Source organism: Embiotoca jacksoni, unplaced genomic scaffold (assembly GCF_022577435.1).
Source record: "Embiotoca jacksoni isolate LCO1_2020_lvr unplaced genomic scaffold, fEmbJac1.0.p SCAF_3, whole genome shotgun sequence".
Taxonomy (NCBI): Eukaryota; Metazoa; Chordata; class Actinopteri; family Embiotocidae; genus Embiotoca; species Embiotoca jacksoni.
In genome coordinates, this window is record NW_027185381.1 from 6,629,538 (window position 1) to 6,650,408 (window position 20,871).

The window sequence follows — 20,871 nt, forward strand, 5'->3', positions numbered from 1 at the left end:
GAGCACGAGGGGAAGAGTCTGGTAGGGTGGGGAGAGGAGGGAGAGGAGGGTGAGGAGGATGCTGAGAGGGGAGGGAGGGGAGGAAGGTGAAGACAGACGGTAGCTGTCAAACGGGACAGACTGTTACAAAAGTTTCATTTCCGCAAGGGGACTTCAAAATAAAAGAGCTGTAGCGAGTGTGTGACGTTCACTGTCGTCGTAGTTGAAGTTGATTCAATTAATGTGCAAAAGAAAAGATAAAAGAAGATTTAAAAAGAACGGATGGATAATGGAGGTTTCCAAAATTTACTGATGCAATATTGACATTACAAAATCCCATTTCAGTTAACTTATATTAATAACAAATGTCGTTTACCTTTATTTGGGCATGATTTGCATCAATGTATTATATTTGAGGCCACAAATGAAGTAGTGTAGAAGGTCATGGGTTCTTTACTGGTCAGAGGAGATGTTCTCAGTTCCAGTACAACAGGGAACTTATAAGATAGATAGATAGATAGATAGATAGATAGATAGATAGATAGATAGATAGATAGATAGATAGATAGATAGATAGATAGATAGATAGATAGATAGATAGATAATTTATTAACCCCTCAGAGGGGAATTTTTACATTACAGCAGCATATACATGGCAAAAATATTGAATATCATTTTTAAAAATGCACATTCTATACAATAAAAATAGAATAATATTAAATAAACTAAACTAAACTAAACAACAGTGCAATGAATTAAAACAAAACAAAACAAACAAACAAACTGCAGTGCAAGGGTGTCATTGTTGTGTGATGGATTTGGCGAGGGGTGAGTTATTGTACAGTCTGATAGCGGTGGGCAGGAATGATATCGGTCCTTGTGACTGTGGAGCTGGATGAGTCTATTGGAGAAAGTGCTCTGCTGTAGGTGTGCAGATTGTAAACAAATTAGGTGGTGGAGAGGGTGGTCAGGATTATCCAATATGGATAATAGTTTGTTCAGCGTCCTCCTCTCCACCACCTTTTCCAGACTGTCCAGTTTGTAGCCGATGATGGAGCCGGCCTTCTTAACCAGTTTGTTAAATCTGTTGGTGTCTCCGGCTCCAATGCTGCTCCCCCAGCAGACCACAGAGAAGTACAATGCACTGGCCACAACAGACTGGTAGAACATCTCCAACATCTTACTGCACACATTGAAGGATCAAAGTTTCCTCAAGAAAAAGAGTCGACTCATCCCCTTCTTGTAGACAGCGTTGATGTTGGTCTTCCAGTTCAGTCTGTTGTCATGGAGACACCCAGGTACTTGTACTCCTCCACCATGTCCACCTCCTCTCCCAGAATTCTCAGCGGTTGTGGAGCCGTCGTCTTCCTCCCGAAGTCGACCACCATCTGGTCTTGGCCACGTTCAGAAGCAGCTGATTTTCACCCGCCCACTCCACAAAGTCCTCCACTACTGCCCTGTACTCATCCTCCCGTCCATCCCTTATACATCCTACCACTGCAGAGTCATCAGAGAACTTCTGCAGATGGCAGGACTCTGAGTTGTACTGGAAGTCAGTGGTGTATAAAGTGAACAGGAAGGGAGACAGAACAGTTCCCTGAGGAGCTCCATTACCACTGACCACCGTATCAGACAGCACACTGCCCAGACGGACAAACTGTGGTCTGCCTGTCAGGTAGTCAGTGATCCAGGAGACGGTGGACGCGTCTATCCCCCTGCCCCCCATCACCCGCAGCTTCTCATTCAGCAGCAGTGGTTGGATGGTGTTAAATGCACTGGAGAAATCAAAGAAAGTGATTCTCACAGAGCCACCGGTTCCGTCCAGGTGCGACTAATCTCGTTGCAGCAGGTAGATGATGGCGTCGTCCACTTCCACATGAGGCTGGTACGCAAATTGCAGCGAGTCCAGTGAGGATTTCACCTGCGGTCTGAGGTGGGCCAAGACCATGCACTGTCTTCTTTTTACAAAAAGTGTAAGCTTCTAGAAACACTGTGTATATAAACACATTAATTCAGAGCATGCTGGAAAACTCGTCACACTATATTACAGTGCAGTTGAATTGAACACATGTTTTTGTTTTGCTACACCAGTGAGGGGAATTACAGTGCAATGATGTACTTTGCAACATTCAGGAACTAGCTATAGCTACTTTTCAATCTTGAAGCTGCATATTTAAAGAAAACAAAGCCTATTTTGACATATTTCTACCTTCTGCCTCACAGTTGCATTATCTTACAACACATGTAAGAACACATAGAAAAAGCATAGCCTGTGTTAGATAGTGACAAACTAAGTTTGTTCAACAGTTTGTTTGTTCCATGTAGTATATTCTGGAACAACTCTTAGACCATATAAACATTGAATTTAGTAAAGAAAAAAAAGAAAAACAAACATTGAAGCTTCAGCATTTCACTGTCTGTGCTAATATTTCACTCTAAACCTGAATCAGACTGCTTGAGCATAACAATTAATGGTGGCATTTCAGGCGTTTTATGGAAAACTCCCTACAGTCGAGCAGGATTGATTAGTAAAGCAGGTTCGACTACTCCAAATGTCAATGTGAATGAAGTCAGCCTTATGCAGCGAATGCAGGGGGTTTATTAAAATAATTAGTAGAAAATTAAAAGAACACTTTCCTCAGACTTTAAATGTCTTTTTATACACACACTGAGGACCCGCTGATAAAGACAGAGGGAGAATGGGGATGAGTCTTTCAAATCGCCTCTTTCTTTTCAAGAGAAATGTTCCTCATTCAACTTTTCTCCTGGTTAACCTTGAGCCTGGCATATTTCCATGTGCAGCAGAGGGCCTCTCAGCATAAACTGTCCACACCACACTGAGAGGATGATAAGGAGGTCCGTACCAACTTCTGTTGGGCTTTACACGTAAACCCGAACCTTTTGAATCTCCTGCACAATTTGCTTTAGTCATCACTGACTTAGCACATGGCAGGAGATGGCTGCCTATAGGAGCACACCTTCTCAGATGTGTCATACTCACATTTTACAATTATACTGATGGTGAGGGAGTTGAATATTTATGAATGATTTACAGTAGTGATGTCATGTGCTTCTATTAGGTGCCAATTATATTTCCTAATCATATATAACCATTCCAGTCAGCTGTGTTTGCAATAGCCACAGTCAGAGAAGACAAAAACAAACTGTGTACAAATCCTACAGTAACAGTGTAAAGATACCTCCTGTGGCTCTTTTTGCTGCAGGTCTCTCTGACAGTGAGTCAGCACTTCATTCCACTGAGCACCTTCACCACAGCCATGCTTCCCTCTAGTGGTAAGACTGTATCTGAGGCTGCTTTCTCCCCACAATGTTAGCAGATGATGTAACCTGCAGCACAGCTGAAAGATGATGGCTGACTAGCCAGAATGTCCTGCGTCTGTTCTTTTAAAATGGGGAATCAAAACAAGGAAAACAAGCAAATGTTTAGTATAAATGAGAATCCAGAGGAATTCAAATAGGATTTCACTAACATGAAAACGTCCGAGTGCTTGACTTTGCAATTAATTTCCATTATTATATATATATTATATATCAGGGTCAGATTTGATGATTTGTTGTCAGTTTATTCAAGATAATTTGGAGCCATGGTCAAGATTACAGTATCAGTACCTGGTAAATGTAAACAGGGCTCTACCTCGCCATCTTCTGGACAGAAAATGTTAAAACACATTGTTGTCAAACTGATGATGACATGCAGCATCACTGTGACCCAGCAGGCTGATCACATTTCTCATTCTTACTCACTCTGAATTAATGAATCAAAAATCAAAGACCCTTTTGAACAACAACAACACATTAAGTGTGTATATGCGCTGAGAACAAACTACAACAATAAAAGGATATAAATTGTGTCTGAACTGAATGTAGAATTGCATTGAAAGTCTTCAGGTGATCTGCAGCTCAAGAATAGGTCTGAATATGAGCTGCTGCCTGAACTGAGCTGGCTGAACTGACCCTTTAAAACTCACTTTTGGTACCTCCTATTTACTGTTCTGTTATTGGTATACTTTTTTCGCAGCAGTTTGCAGGACGTGGAGTTGTACAGATCTATGGGCCTACCTATCCCAGTGGGAATGTGACTCAGCAAAACGTGATTTTTATTTCCTGTAGCGTCCACCTCATGCTGCAGACATTGATACAGAGACACCATGTCTCTGACTTCATGAGCTTTAAAAGAACCTTTCTGCTCAGGTAGCCGTGATGCCTGGTCCAGTTGTTGATGGTGTTTGATGGGAAGTGGCGACAGCTATTCTGAGCTCCAGACAGAGCCTGGGGAAAGAAATACACAGACAGCCGGGCTGACAGACGGTTGAAGCAGCAGTTTGGGTTTCAGTGCGGATTCTCCACAGGCTGTCTGGGTCACTGCAGACAGAGTGGTCACAAAAATCTGCCTCCCCTCTTTGTTTTGCATCTGGTATCCTCTGTCCTTTAACTTAGAACAGAAAGGAGGAGGAAACTACCAGAAATGTAGAAGTCTCTCTCAAAGCAGAATCAGCAGTCCTGAGCTTTTGGCAAATATGCTGTCTATAGTAAATTGAATTTATTTCAATGTTCTGATTTAGGTCAAACATTCCAGTTCAGTAACATATTGAGAAAACATCAGTCTAATAGTAGCAATGGCATCTGATGAAACCCCTCAATAAAATCATCCAGCTGCACAGCTGCAGCGCCTGCTGTTCTAGTCCGAGCAGCATCACCTTCAAACAAGACAAATGTGTAATGGATTTTGTCACAGAGTGGATATTAACATATCTACAAGAATATTCCTTCCAAACCTATTTGGCTTACAACACCAAACAAAGCAGTATGTTCCTGGTGATTCATTGTCACACATTACATTATTTCCTAGTTTCTGATTTTTATTTTATTTAAAGGTTCCATATTGTAAAAATTCAGGTTTTCCATTTTGTTTTTGATTATAAAGCAGGTCCAGCTGCTATATAAATACTGTGAAAGTGTTAAAATGCTCAGTCCATAGAGAAAGACACACAAGCCCATATTCAGCAACTGCGCCATTTGGACTTCTGTAAGTTTGTGACATCACAAAGGTGCACTCATGTCATATGTCTGCCCTCAGCAAGGCCCACTGTCCAGCCTTTTATCTGAAAGAAAACACGTGGTGGTCCTCCCATCGCAGAGTTATAAAGCCACAAGCTGGAATAAAACCTGAGATCTGGCCTGGGCTGCATCGCTCAGAAAAGAGTCGGCCAATCAGACAAGTGGGTTGTTGATATCAATGTGCTTTAAAGACACGGACACAATACAGCATGATCTTGGTCGAGCTCCAGAGAGAAGCTGAAGAGATGTAAAACTCTATTGAGATGTTTTTTGGTATTTAAAACCACAAAAGTATTTTCTTATGGATATTACCACTGCAGATAAAATACCAGAAAAGTGTAAATTATGTGACTGATTATGAAGAATATTTAAAGCACTGCAAGGGAAGAAAAACAAGAAAAGATTAAAGGAACATGAAAAAATAACTACAATGTTGTCTAGGATTTTTTTTTCCTGCTTTCCCATTCTATCATTTGTACGGGGTCTCTTCAGATTTCACTAGTTGGGAACCGTTGCTTTAGACCAGGGGTGTCAAACTCATTTTAGTTAAGGGGCCACATACTGCCCACTTTGATCTCAAGTGGTCCAGACCAGTAAAATCATAGCATAATAACGACAATATTTCTGTTTAAATCATTGGTGAAGGTTTTTGGATGATAAACCCTATTTTAAGGTCTTTCTACAATAAACTAGAAACATAAAGACCAAAAACTCAGACATCAGGCCACTGTTTATCTGCCCGGGCTCTCCTCTGCAGATTCCCTCGCAGCGAGCTGCTGCCTCCGGAGCAGACGTCGCATTTACGCTGTTTTTGAAGCAATTACTGGATCGATTAAAAAAAAAAATCCAAAACGTTTGTATTCATAAACCTCCATATTCTCATAGAAATGCAATTTATGTCTTTCTGTAATTTTCACACTTAGCAAAGACATCCAGCGGGCCGAGCTGGACCCCCTGGTGGGCCGGATCCGGCCCGCGGGCCGTATGTTTGACACCCCTGCTTTAGACGGTGCAAGTTGGCAGGTGTAGAGCTGGTCTCATCAAACAGCTCCCAGTTGTGGAGAATCTGGTCAGTTTTATGATATTGTTCAAGTTAGATGGAAACTCTCTCCTCATAGTTTAAAGTACACAAAATAAATGTTTATAAAAATAGAATAATGGTCATAAAATGGACAAAATAGTGATTAAATACATCAATAGATTGAAAATGCCAAACAAGCGTTCATAAATGTAAAAATCTGCACATACAGATGTTTTGATAAAGTTATCAAAAACTATACAGATCATGAGAAAGTAAGGAAAACAATTACACCTTTAAATGAAAGCAAAGCATTTTATTAGATGCTGTATTCAACGTTGAAATACAAAAGGCACTGAATTTTGATCTCCCAATACAATGCATCCAGAAATGAGAGAATTAATACAAATCTTATCTTGTGCGAGAACATCACATAAATCATCTGAGTTTGCAATTATTATTCAGGAATGCTGATGTACTTTACATCCAAACTGATGTTTTAAAACAGTACGTCGAATAAACACACTCATATGCATGCTTTTCAACATTAGCAAATATACACCAGTATGCAAATAATTTAGAGCTCGGTGATCGTTTTCTAGACGTACAAAGAAGAATTTAAAGAGCTGAAATTCTTCCAAGAAGTTCAACAATCTGTGAGACACCGGATCTGTTCTTAGGAAGGTAAGTTCTAGCAAATTCACACTGCTCTGGTAGAAATTACAAATCAGATACAGTCTAATCAGATACAGTCTAATCGCCGTGAATTCTGAGAAAACCTCCGAGATCATTTCTGATTGTTCCTGCTGATTCACATTTGCCAAATATACAGTTTTACTTCAAAATCTTTGTGACAAAGAAACTGCCTAACGTTCCTCCTCTATCAAATAATAGAAGTAAAATCAAAAGAACCGGCGCCAGATTGGACTGACTCAGCACAATAAAGTAAACCGTATGAATAGGTGTCCCTCTTCTTGAGAGATAATTAATCTATCATGAAAATGTTTCATTTTTAAAGACAGTACTGCTTTGATCTTCTTAGAAACATCCCTTTAGAAATGCAGTGTAAAGATTTAGTTGAAGCTGCTTCAAAAACCTTTTAACATCGCACCGAGAGAATTTCTGAAATCGCCAGTTTGATGGTTTAGCACAAAAATGGCCTAAAGTGAAATTATATTGGACTCTGTGTGGATGCGACATTTAACCATTAACTGAATTCCAAGAAGAGCAAAGTTTTTTCTCACTGACATGACCTTAAATGACTATTTACAATAACGTCCAAAACTTTACTGCCAGACAGATCATAATTAAGTACAGGATAGATTTTCTTTCTTTCTAAATGGACTGAAATTTGTGGCACAAACCGTTTTCCAACCAGGCTTCAACACCAAAAATAAATGTTTTTGAGATAATCAATGTCAATCAATGACAAACACTTCATCTTAAGTATATTACAGGATCAGGAGCCACCATCAGTGTGGGCAAACACAGGCAGACCCCACCCACAGGAATGCATGTGATCAGCATGCCACACACACACACACACACACACACACACACACACACACACACACACACACACACACACACACACACACACACACACACACACACACACACACACACCACACTGAGGAGCATGGCCCAAAAAAATTGCACACAAAATATACAAAGCAAAGACACGCTGAGATAGCAATCAGTCAACTTCATGTGTGCTTCACACCCCAGTTTACACTTGATGTGTGTCTTTCCCCTCCGCTGCTTTTTACACCCGCACAGAGAGACAATGTCGCTCTGCAGGAGACACACTGAATGTGAAAAGCAAAAGGTAATACGGGGAATCACATTTGCACTGATAGTAAGGGTGAAAGGAGGGAGGCCAGGAACGAGCCTCACCTGGCTCAAGGTCTATACATTAGAAAGTCAGATTAGGATTTGCAGAAGTCCGGCTGCTGGCTCCAAAAGGCAGCAGCTGTTCCCAGAGGACTGATAACTCTCAGGAGGAATCACTGCTGGTTTAGTGTCCGCCAGTGAGTTCTCAGGGAACCTAAACTTCCTGATTTGTTCAGCTTCAGTTTACGTCATAATCTAGACCTGATAACGTACAGACCTTGACCTGTGGAAAGGAGCTCTGCTTAGCCTTAACCATTAGTTGTTTCCCTGGAAGGCTCCCTGCGCGGCGGAGGAGGCTGCTCCGGCCGCGGCTGTTTGGAAGGTTTTACTGGTGAAGACGCCCTGTGACAACTCCTGCTGGGCCTTCTGGAAACTGGCCCCGGTACGGCGGTACATGCTGTGCACCTGAGGAGAAATCATTTAGTTCAATTTACTGCTGAACAACAGGCAGCTGAAAACTGAACAGAGATGAAACCTTTACTATCCTTCGAAAAATCTACTATGACATACAAGTGGGGACGTCCTTTTGAATGATTAGTGACTCAAAAATGAATGTGATTGGTGCTAATACATTATTCTAAACTTCTTATTTCAACCTCCTCTAGGCTCTCATTTTAGTCACACTACATATTCTGTGGATGAATATTATGGTTCACTGCTTTGGTCCAGAATAATTATCTCTATTGAATGGCCATGTCATTTTGCAAAGACATAAATTTCCCTCTGAGGAATATTTGAAATAAGTCTTGCTACCAGTGGGTGAAAATGTAATTTGGCAATGACTCTGGTTTTCAACCAAACCATAGACTCTAAAAATGTATGTAGCCTCAGTGAGGTCAACCATAAGTTTCCTGAAAAGTTTTTTTGAGGCTCAGTTCTCTGTGATTCTGGCCGTCACTATCTTAGCAATACCTGACTCATCCTTTCTACTGTAAAAAATGGGCAAAGAGGTGGTGTGTGGATAAACTGATGTGGATCAAATGAAGCCTGATTGCTGAATGAACGGGGAAATTAGCTATTGAGACTTAAACTGTTTTTAATGCCAGGCAGTAGACATGTTTATTTCTGCTGTAAAGTTGGGCATTTTAACGTGGGGGTTTATAGGTATTGACTCGCTTTTCAATCCAGCCTCAAGTGGCCATTCGAGGAACTGCGGTTTTTGGCAGGTCCTCGTTGGCTTCATTTTGCAGCCCCTGAGCTTCACACTTTGATCAAACACACAAGTAATGACACTTCCATCACCTTTAGTCCACAAATTAAAGTCAAAAACAGTGAGAGAGGTTCTTACCATCTTGAGCAGGATGACAGACATCACGGCGCATATAGTGAAGAGGATGGCCACGATGATCATGATGGCTCCCACGGCCGTGTGTAAATTGATGGCGGTGAAGGCAGTGATCCAGCCACTGAAATCAACAAACATCACAGAGTTTTCGGTGATCTCATTAACAGTATTAGTTAAGCCGAAGGTCAACTTTAACACAATGAAACATTTGTATGCAGGCACATACAGTATACATGCATTCTGCTGGGTTACATTTAGGGAGAGAAGAAGAAAGTGTTGAAGAGGCAGCGCGAAAAGAATATTAAACATATTAAAAGTGGTATTAATTGTAATGTGAATGCATGACACAAATTTCAGTGGGTTTACCTTTTCATATTAATGAATCCTTAAAAGTACCTTTTTGTAATTTCAGAATATGTTGTTAAAACTGTGCTGAACTAATTTGCATTTCATCTTCATAGGATGACAGATGAAATGCAACTCTCAAAATAAGTGCCTCCTCCACTGGGTATGTTTTTGCTATTATGCAAAGTGTCTTGATAACATAAGTGAGAAAAGGGGGGATGGAGCGGCATGAATGAAAAGGCATTTGGACAAGGATCATTCTGCAAAGTGAAATTTTGAAATCAAAGGGCTTTTCTAAACTTCATCTTCAGTATATTTAAATAGCTCAGCACCCTTTGGAGTCTATGCACCCTCCACAGGTTAAAATGTAACTTCAGACACAACCTAGATCCCAGACATATAGATATGAGGTTTACTATCATAACCTGATTGATTTATTATTCTATTATTATCTTATTGCTTCTGTATGCTGCTGTAGCGAAAAAATTTCCCCTCGGGGATTAATAAAGTAACTACCTAACCTAACCTAACCTAACCTAACCTAACCTTGAGGTTGGGATATGCAAAAAGTAGAGCAACAACAGAATTGAGGTAATTAGTGATCAAAGTAGAAAATCATCTGGATGTTTACCAAGCCACATATTTATCTTCATTTACTTCATCTATTTATTTCTCTTTTTTTTTTGGTGTCACTTTCAGACTTGTATTCTGGAGTTTTCAAAAGGTATTTAAGGTGGTAAAATAAACTAAAACATATCTAACAGACATTACAGCCCTTATTTGCTATTGTTTTTTCATTTTCCTTTTTACTTGTAAAAACCTGTCCAATATGGACTTAACTTTACTGTAGTACAACTAACAATTATATTCATCTCAATATTAAAAGATAAAACTCAAAGGAGAAAAAAAATATAGACTAAAAAGTGAAGCAAACATACCTACCATAAATTGAACAAAATGTAAATGGGAAAGGGAGAAGATTAGTATTTAAAAAGGTCACTACATGTTAGCTATAATAAGTGCCTCTGAACTGGTGTTTCACTTAACTTGCATGAGGTAAGAGAACAAAGAAAGTGCGCGTGTTAACAGGATGTAGCAGAGACAGAGAGCAGCAGAAACTTACAGCGTTACCAGCAGACAGGGAGGCTGAAGAATGGAAAGTGTCTGTCAGAAGAGATGAAAGAATGCAGAAAATGAGGAAGAGAGAAAAGAGAGAGGACGACAGCTCACTGCGCATAATTCAGATATTAAAGGCAAAGAACCAAAAGGAGACAGATTACTTCTTTCAATAAATCTGAAGCATGTGAACATATCTTGAATACGCCGATCAAACAGATTGCTTTTTTATTTGTTTATGTGTTAGTAGGACGTGCATAAATTAGATCAGTGAACTCAAACTTTATGCGGCATGAGTGTAGTGTATAACTTTTAAAAATAACACACAAGAGCGTGTGACTCACCTGTTTCCCCACTTGGGGATGCCCACAGCCTGGATGATAAAGATCACCGCTTGGCAGAAAAACACAAAGAAGAAGAAGAAGAAGCTGAAGGAGCTGTCCGTCCTAAACGAAGAGAAAACAAATCATGCAGTTAACTTTCACACTACTGACTCATCAATGGCTATATTTTTTTAAATTACAATTTAAGACTATTGTGAAGAGTACATGTCATATATGTTTTAGTACTTTTAAGAAAACAACACAATTATTACATTACATTACATTTCATTATACAAAGGAACCCAGGTAACCTTTAAGCAGGTAAGGACCTCGCTCAGTGGTTAATGTGAAGGAGAACACTAAACAACAATGGTGCACACCACTGTTGTTTAGTGTTCTCCTGGCAGGGTTGCAAGGAGAACATCCATGAATCTCCAAAAAAGAACTTCACTGCCTGTCTGCATTTTGCCAAATATCAGCAGAAGCCTATTGGAAAAAATGTTTTGTGGACAGTTGAGACCAAAATAGAACTTGTTGGTTTTAAATGAGAATTTTTTTGGGGGGGATATAAGAAAACACTGCAATCCAACATAAGAACCTAATCCCATCTGTGAAACATGCTGGCGGTGGTATCATGGTTTGGGCCTTGTAATTTGATTTTATACACTTTATTAATCCCCGAGGGGAAATTTCTTCACTACAGCAGGGGGGCTCTCAGGGGGGAGCTGCTGCAGCAGGCTGCCACTAGCGCGGCGCCAGGTAACCTGACCTGAGGTGCATGTTTTTGGATGGTGGGAGGAAGCCGGAGAACCCGGAGAGAACCCACGCAAGCACAGGGAGAACATGCAAACTCCGCACAGAAAGGCCCAGGACCGGATTCGAACCCGGAACCTTTTTGCTGTGAGGTGACAATGCTAACCACTGCACCACCATGCCGCCCTAAATTGGGCTCGAACCACCAACCTTTCGGTTAACAGCCGAACGCGCTAACCGATTGCGCCACAGAGACAACGGTAAATTATTAACGGTAATTATAGATAAAGAGTTGGTCCAGTAGTAGTGGGTGGTTATAACTTTATTTAAATAAGATTTTCCCCTACGGTTACCTAGCTTCAAAGTTAATCATGGCTCGGGAAAAATCCTATAGTTTCACCTTTGAATCCATTTCATTAGGTTTGTATCATTAGTGCATTTATAAGTGAATTAAAGAGGTGCCAGTTGCTAAGGCCACATGTACACACATGTGAAGGGAGACTCACTTGAAGGCCTTGTAGACAGGCCGGTACCAGCAGAGGAAGGAGCAGGGAGTGAAGAGGATGAGCCAGAGGATGGAGAGACCAAAATCCACACCGTAGCTTGCATTAGTGATGAAGTAAGCCAGACACGCCAGCACGTTGAGGAACAGAGTCACACAGTTAACTGCAGGAAACAGCGGAGAGAGTCAGTGAGAACAAAAACAGGTTACAACATCAGCATCATCTTTATGCATGTAGCAAACAGAAACATTGTATCCGAGATGACTGCGTGGGGGAGTGTGTGTGTGTGTGTGGGGGGGGGGGGGGGCGGGGAGGGGCCGAGAATTTGTGCTGCTATAAGTAGTGCATATTAAACACGGTATCAACCAGAACAGGTTATTCAGGGGATTCAAACAACATTTTTATATTAATATTGATTTCAGAGCATCAAAAGACATTGCAAGATTTTTAGTTTGATTTGTGCAAATTTCTGTCTACACTGGTAAAAATAGCCCACACATTTCTCCTCGGTACAAAACGTGTATCACATTTCATTGTGGTATCACTTTTCTGTTGTGTTGATACCCCTCCCCCCCCCCCAAACAATGTAATACACTCACGCATCCAGAGGTAGTACATCATCTTGCAGACTCTCTGGGACTCTGGCGGTATTTCATCTGAGAAGTCCTGATAAAAACACGGTTTGATGGGGAAGTTCTTGGGAAGTGGAGGCCAGTTGTTCTCTTTACCTGTCAAACGGAGAGACAAGAGAGACAACATCAACCCTGCATGTCGTCAACACAAGAGCTCCACCCCTGAAGGCAGAGAGAGGCCAGCTCTGCCAAAAATCATGATGAATATACAAGTAAAACTCCTGAAGTGCTGAAACTTCAATCAGTGGTTATTTTGAAAATATTGAGACATTAATGTGACATATATCCATCTATGAAGCAGGTAACGTACAGCAGCGTTTCAAGCAGGCTGGATAATGACTAAATAGTGACTAAAACACTGCAACACAGCTGATGTGAGTGTCTGCATACATTCTCCTCCACCTAGTGGGGCACAAATCTGAGACGGGAATTATTATTATTTTTTTTTTAACCTTTACATGTATCATTCTTTTATAAATCTTCAAAATAATGATCAATAACAAGTAACTGATGATGAACAAAGAAAAATCTCGTATTTGAGGAGCTGTTGCCTGCAAATGCTTGAGTAAAAATCACGACCACGATTTGGCTTTCAGCGCACGTCAACATTACCTCAGCAAACACCCCAAAGCTGAAAGGTGATACGTCGAGTGTAGTAGTCCAGTAGTGCTACCAGAAGATTTTTATATTTATATATGTTAGAGTTAAACAGTCATTTATTCAATAATTTTCTGGGTGTGCAGACCTAAGCATTTTTTCCCAGCCTGTGCGTAAGGATTTTACACGCAGCAAGTTTTATATTCCTCTTTGATACATAATGCACACACTGCACATTGTTTTCCCGTCTCAGTAAGCTGTGCTGCCTCTGACACTGCTGCAGGGAGGAGGGGTTTTCATCTTTAATGACCTGTCGGGCCTCTCGTCTGAAGCTCCTGCTCTCTGCGGTCCAGCTCGGCAGCCTTTCTCTCCAGCTGCTCCTGCTGCCTCAGCAGGTTGGCCTGAGCTACAGCAGCAGTCGCCTGGGAAAAAAAAAAAAAAAAAAAAGGAGGGTCAGAAACACTTTTCTCAACAAACACATTCGATGTACAATAATTTATCTGGGTAACATTAGTGCAGAGACTTTTCAGCAGCTGGCAGGGGTTTCACATAACATGCAAATGGCACAGATACAACAGGGTCTCACATTTACCGTAAAACAACGATGCAAAAACTTCACAATTAACTTCACATCATCCTGCATTTTACCTTTATCGTGAAAGGTAGCGGTGAGCCACTGTGAGCCGTTACAGAAGACATCAACAGCTATCCTGAGCACTACAAATGTTTTCATAAGTGTTCATAAAGCCCTTCTTGAATTTTTAGGGCCATGTTACTATAAATCCATATTCATGATCACCATATCTGATGTCAGACTTAGCAGAAAAAGGAAGGACACAGATGCCGTGTCGTCCTATCAGTGAATATTTATGACAAGGAACCTCATTCAAATTGTGTGTAAACTGAGTAGATGTTTGTGTCGCCACCAAACATCCTCAGGTAACACTCAGGCTATCTGAGGAGACAGGGTGGGAGACTGAGTGGATGGCGAGCTCTTTAGTCACATCCACTCATTATAGATATTACATCTAGAAGTCTAACTGCGCATTCAGATGGCTGGAATTGGGAATGTCCAGCTCCCCTATTATCACCTATTCACCTACTTGAGGTGAATAGGTGTATTCTCTCACTCTGAGGTTGGAACTTTCCCATGAACGACACTTTAAATTAGCAAATTGTTGGCTAAAAGTAACATTTGAATGATTTTATTCTGCGTGGCAGATGTCATGGGAACCTCTATTTTTATGTGTAAGATGAAAGTTACTAAGATAAATTGTGCCTTAAGTCTAATTTTGTCTTTCAGTTTGTGAGATGTCACATTTGAGGTCGACTTTTGGGATCTTTGATTTTGGTGCCCCCAATGATTTTAGGCAAAATGGGACTGGGAGATTTCTTTTGACGGGAACCTTGCAGGAGGAATGAACTCCACACCACCTCTTTATTTTATGTACATCTGCATGACTTGTGCTCTCTGTGGTCACCAGGTGTTACTGTCAGCAGTGAAACAATAGTGAATGGCTTTGGTGCCAATATCTATCTGTGGCTCCCCCCCATCCCTCCCCCACACACACAATGTATCATAAATTATAGGAAGGGAAATCATTAGAAAAACAAATTGGCAATTCTGAGCATGTCTCCTACCGTTGTAACTGTAATAAAACAACTACATTAAGTGAAGGTAGAATCATATTTGTTTTCAATAAAATGCCTTGGAACATTTCAACTAAGACAAAGACAATACAGAAAATGGGATATGACTTAAAACCATAAGTTCACATGATAGGAATCTGCAAAGAACATTGTTCATATGACGAAAAAGAACTTAATCATCTGAAAAGTTTCATGGAGTAGTGGCCCACCCTGACATCCATATGGACACCTGACTAATTGTAGGCTCTGCACTGTTGATCGTGACGTCATTGGTTTCTGTAAGTCCATTGTGTTTTGTGTTTATTTTGTTCTGGCTGGAAAACTGAAACATGCAGCTGCTCAAACTATGAGAACAATAACAGAGTGTAAAGAAAATACAAATGATACATGTCAGGAGGAAGAGGACAAGGGGAAGTCCTCGACCTCATTGTACTTCAACGTGATCTTTTTCTGCTGCAGATAAGTGGAGGGTGTGGCATAGACAGTCTGTGATCTCACCTGTGGACTGGGCTCTGTAGACGGCTGTAGCACAGCAGGCTGGTAGGGAGAGGTGGAGGCTGGGGTGGTGTGAGCGGAGAGGTCATCCTGGAAGACAACAATTAGGAAACAAATGACGCACATGCAATGATGACATAGCAAGGCTCGTAAAAGAGAAACAAGAAAAGGAAGGAGGATGAAGACGAGAGGAAACAGACAGAAAGGCAACATAAGAGGGAGCAGGCAGAGAGGAAGAACAAAGAAAGAAAAATCAACAATTAAAAGAAGGTGATTAATAATTAAGCTAAAAAGGAAGAGAAGCTAGAAGAGGTCAAGACCTAGCATATGGCTGGGATTGTGTGTAAGGATGCTCGAGGGCTTGTCTGTGCATCAGACTGGGAGAAGCAGCGGCGGTAATGCGGTCCCTGTACTGAACTGTATTGGTGAAGAGGGGAGCTGAACAGTAAGATATAGCTCTCTGTTTAGGTCGGCCGACATCCCTGCCCTCACCTCATGAAATCGAGGATACAAGCAGCTGAAATAAGCTTTCTGTGCAGGGTGGCAAGTCTCTCTATGCGACAGTGAGAAGTAGGGCTGCGACGATATCCACATGACCGCAACACCACGGTCATGTGACGCCTGCTGCGGAGTTGAGCTAATTACCATCGTCACCGTACCGTCACAGCCCGAGTAAACGTTCAGGAGCCATCCGGGATGAACTAAGAGCAGAGCTGTTACTTCTCTGCATTGAGAGGAGCTAGTTCAGCTCGATCAGGCACCGGATTGAGTCCCCCGGATGAGCTTCTCATTTCAAACAGTCGCAACAACTCGCAGCATTCGTTCAACCAGCGGTGTCACTTCGATCACTCACTGACATTCACGTTTATCGGGCTGTTGCAGTGCAGTCAAAGAAAGAAGGGAGACATTTATTAACGAAGGTTGAAGGCTGATGAGAAGAAAGAGGCTAATAATAGAAGGCCAATCAAGACATGACAACTGAGAAGAAGAACAAAGAAGAATATGAGTCAAAAAAAGACAAGTAGAAGAAAGGATGAAAGAGAAGACTAATCTTCTTCATTCACTTTTAAAGGCACGAAGAGGTCTGAAAATCATAAAACAAGAAGACAATGACGCCGGTTTCTGATGTCATACTTTGGAATGAGCAGAGAAAGAGCTGTACTGGTCAGCTGGTTCTGTGCTGGAGTTGGTGACCTGAGTGACAGAAGGATCCTGAAAACAACAAAACATGTGTCACTCGTCATTATCAATAATCACAATACAACAAGCAACAAATATATCACGACAAGTTGCTTCGACTTTAAATAAATTCGGAATCTTATCATCAATATGATTTCTGTATTTCTTGCGTTTTGAACAGAATAAGCTCAGAGCAGCTGGAACAAGTGAAGGTGCTCAAAAACACAAATATAAGAGAGACTGGGTTCAAACTTTATGTGTGGACTTCCTTTTACCATGTTTAGTAAGCTGTTAGCAACAGACCAGTGCAGTAATAGAGCACAACTTAATAGCATTTTAAATGGTTAAAACTGTACAGTAAGATGTGCAAATTATTTTAGAGGTTCTCTACTTGACCTCTGAAAATAAAGAAAGAAGTATTTACTGCTGCCTATCTTATCTCCTGAAGAACTCTCCCTTAGAAGTTCCTTTTATTAACTTGCTGAGATGCTGAAATCTGGCACAGTGCTTTGATCAAGTCATAAAGTAGGTTAACATCCAGCTATTGTTGCTGTAACCTCGAAAGGGTCTGATGAATCATTACCTTAGAAAAAAAATATTGGTGAACATTAAATGACTTTAGTGTTTGGTCAAAGAGCTCACAATTAGTTTAACTGTTCTCTCTGATATGACAGGCCACCGGCTGCTGAGTGGGAATTCTTGACAAAAGTAAGGCAAAGCCTTGTTCAGAAGAATTCAATGAACATTCCAAACATTTTCATTTTGACCAGAAGAAAAAACAAATGTATGCTATCATTTCATTTTTAATGCCATTTTCCAATTGAAAAAGAAAACACGTTTCTGATTGCTACTACTGTCTCTATTTTTACGCCTTTCCTATGATTTCCACAGCATTTTGGAAAACTCCAAGATTAAAAAAACATGTAAAGTCTGATCGAGACTCAATAGGCTCTGATACTTTGTAAGAACATGTAAGATGTTTCTGGAACATTCTGAGATACATATAAACAAACATCCCATGATAGTCGACACACGTCATATCTAAGGAGCTGTGCTTATCTTTACATACGTTCACAAATATTTAGAATACTGGACTCTTCCAATGTTATATATATATATACACATATATACATACTGTATAAAACATTTTTTTGCAATGAAACCTTAAACGAAGTTATCGAACGGTTTTGGCAGAAAAATATTAGAAGCAGGATTAATATCAGTCGATAAATAAGTTGGGGCATATTTTTATGGCTAACATTTAATTAATAATGCTGGAGTATAATAGAGTCTCAGAGCAATGCTGAATCTGCCATGTATGCAAAATAGATCTCAGGTATTGAAGGACTTAAGTTTGACTATATATATATGCCATAAAAATAAACACATTTAAACAGTAAGCAATATCACGACACACTAACAACAGCCAGCATCGTTTCTCGTATCTGTGACGAATCAATTTCACCTGTAAATTGCGGACAGACCGATTATCTCACATGATAACACATTACGTCACTCACTGCCCATGTGATTCAAAGTCTGAGCTCACTGTGACTTATCTGCTCTTGACACACCTGTAAACGCTCCCAGCAAGAAACAGAGCAACGTTTAAACACTTTAACTCCCTAAAACTTGGCATTTTGGGGGGGGGGGGGGGGGGGGGGGGGGGAAGTTGAATTCAAATATACAGTTAAACTAAATGAACCTAGAAACTTTACAAATGCACTCATGAACTTGAATGATGTCTCTGTGTCTCATGGTGATATTCAAAGCCTGACATGCAAAACGCATCTACCTTTTGGAAAGGCAGAAAACATATCCTGCTCAATAACAACTGGGTGATTGCTTGTGCCCTTTAATGACGCAACACACACAGCAGTGAATGAAAAAACTGATGACAATAACCACTAATCATCCCTGAAATCAGGACTAATCTGGGACAAGCCAAAGACAAGAAGTCACCACCTTCAAAACAACAGCGAAGGAGTGTGGAGAAGCACCTCTCCATTGATAAGAATGTAAAAATGATGAACTCTGATATAAAAGCACGTAAAAATGAATTTGTGATGGAATCGTCCTGCCGTAAACGTCTCTGCACCAGGAAACAGGACATGCTGCGATGTCTGTTGACTGTCTAGGTGTGGCTGTTGTACCAATTTCACAAGTGCTGTTCAATTTTGCTACTAAATAGACTTGAGTCACTCTTCACACTGCATACCACAGCTCTACGGTGCCATATGCTCAGGACTGCATGGTCACAAAAGCCCACTATAGAAAAAAGGAACAACATGTTCAACTTCATGGTCACTAATGGCGCACATTTTCAATTCAATTTTTTTCCCCCAAGATAAAAAAGAATAAATTCATTTAAAGGTTGGCAACTTTCATGTAGCCACAGACGACAGGCTTGTATGAATATAACATCTTGGCAGTGAAGCTATCTGTACTACGGCAAAAACAACATGCACCAGCTGCTACTGGGATATTTATTCAGCCACTTCCACACCCGTCAAACAAACAGTGCTCTCCACTGATGATGTTATAATAAAGTGTTACTCTGTACTACTATAAAAAAAAGTATCTGTGTTATGTGACATCACTGTAATCATGAAGAACAGTTTTCCTAAATATGATTTGGAGCGTTATATATATAAAAAAAATAGAATCACCATGTAATATATTTAACTGTATGTTTAACTCTGAATTACTTATTTACCCTTACTTCTTATTTATCTTATCTATTCATATTTCACGCTGCAACCCTTCCCTGCATTACTGAGGAAGGTCCCTGTTATACTTCTAACACTCCAATCAAACCACAGTCATGACAAGATTAGCCGGCAAATTTTAAACTTTATCCGCTTCATACTCCATAATAAGGAAAGATGGAGAACATACAGCTTCATGACTACAGCAGAAAAGTAGGTCAACATGCCTATGACTTTGCAGATAATGAGAAAAAAAAAACGTGGCGCATATCCTTGAAAATGAATACACAGAGCGAATCAGGACATTACACGTTTATTTCTACTAGACAAAAGTGAAAAAAAGTAGACTATACCTCTTATGTGTATCTTCTTGCAAACTCAAACTTTGTAGAGCTGGAATATCAAAAATCTTTATAGGAGTGCCATGTTACAAAACAAAAGCAAAAATGAAACTAAATGCAATTTATAGAGTCCGTTATGACATGTGCGATTACTAATTCATCCCATTTTCTTTCTTTCTTTCTTTTAAACTTAAACAAGTCTAATTGTAAACAAAGGGGGCCACTTGTTTGTGGATGAAAGCTATCCGAATTCAATAAATTCATATGACACCAACACAATGAAGTTATAGAGCTTTTTATAGAATGAATAGACTTCTAGGGCTTCGAGGCTACATCCTGTGAGCAAACCAATGTAGGTGACAGGACTCCAAAATGACAGCAAATCACCTCAACAGAGTTATATGAATCACGTTTAAAGTAAGTAGTAACGATGGTAACGGGGCTAGAAAAGATTTGACACACATTCCCCTTTGGCTACAGTTTAACTTCCTGCAACTGACCTCATAGGATACTCCGCCTTCTTTCGCAGCAAAGCTCACTGATTGGTTAAAAGCCTGTCAATCATGACGTTTTAGCCAAATGGCGTTCAACAGAGGAGAAGTAGGTCCCTCCCCCGACATCCACCCATCTAGTTTCCTGGCGTGCCAGCTACCTTTTAACGAATGTCAGCAACCAGCTTTGACTGCGCCTTACCGTCTATTCAACTAAAACCAAACACTTACATTGAAAGGATTGTCGCTAGCAGGCTGCGCGAACGGGTTGTCATCAAATCCCGACATTTTGGAAGGGCCGCGAGGTGTTTTATCCTCTCTAAAAGTGGAGTTCACAACAAACTCTTCTCTGTCGCTCCAGTTGCCCGTCCGACCAACTTCCTCGAATGAAGTTTAACGCGCAGGCGCACTAAGCCAGTTGACAGACGCAGCGAAGCGCGCCACCCACAACTCCTCTCGGGAGGCGCTTTACGAATATTCATGC

General features: G+C 40.6%; 1 protein-coding gene across 2 annotated transcripts; it reads right to left on the reverse strand.

Annotated features, from left to right (window-relative positions):
- Nucleotides 1-6,371: 6,371 nt before the first annotated feature.
- scamp2 (secretory carrier membrane protein 2) lies at nt 6,372-20,759 on the reverse strand. 2 transcript variants are annotated; one of them, XM_069163241.1, is made up of 9 exons: nt 20,619-20,759; nt 16,803-16,880; nt 15,672-15,758; nt 13,834-13,945; nt 12,894-13,022; nt 12,298-12,457; nt 11,060-11,161; nt 9,258-9,375; nt 6,372-8,374 (listed from the first exon to the last, which is right to left on the reverse strand). In XM_069163241.1, the coding sequence occupies exons 1-9, from the start codon at nt 20,673-20,675 to the stop codon at nt 8,225-8,227; spliced, it is 993 nt and encodes a 330-aa protein (XP_069019342.1). In that variant the 5' UTR covers nt 20,676-20,759; the 3' UTR covers nt 6,372-8,224. The 2 variants fall into 2 exon arrangements, with proteins under 2 accessions (XP_069019342.1, XP_069019343.1); XM_069163242.1 differs by lacking the exon at nt 16,803-16,880.
- Between the last annotated feature and the right edge of the window lie 112 nt (nt 20,760-20,871).

Coding starts and splice junctions, on each gene's coding strand:
- scamp2 (XM_069163241.1), bottom strand. CDS start 20,675: ATGTCGGGATTTGATGACAACCCGTTCGCGCAGCCTGCTAGCGACAAT. Junction 13,946..15,671: donor CTACAGAGCCCAGTCCACAG/GTGAGATCACAG, acceptor TTTTTTTCCCAG/GCGACTGCTGCTGTAGCTCA. Junction 12,458..12,893: donor GATGTACTACCTCTGGATGC/GTGAGTGTATTA, acceptor TGTTTCCTGCAG/TTAACTGTGTGACTCTGTTC.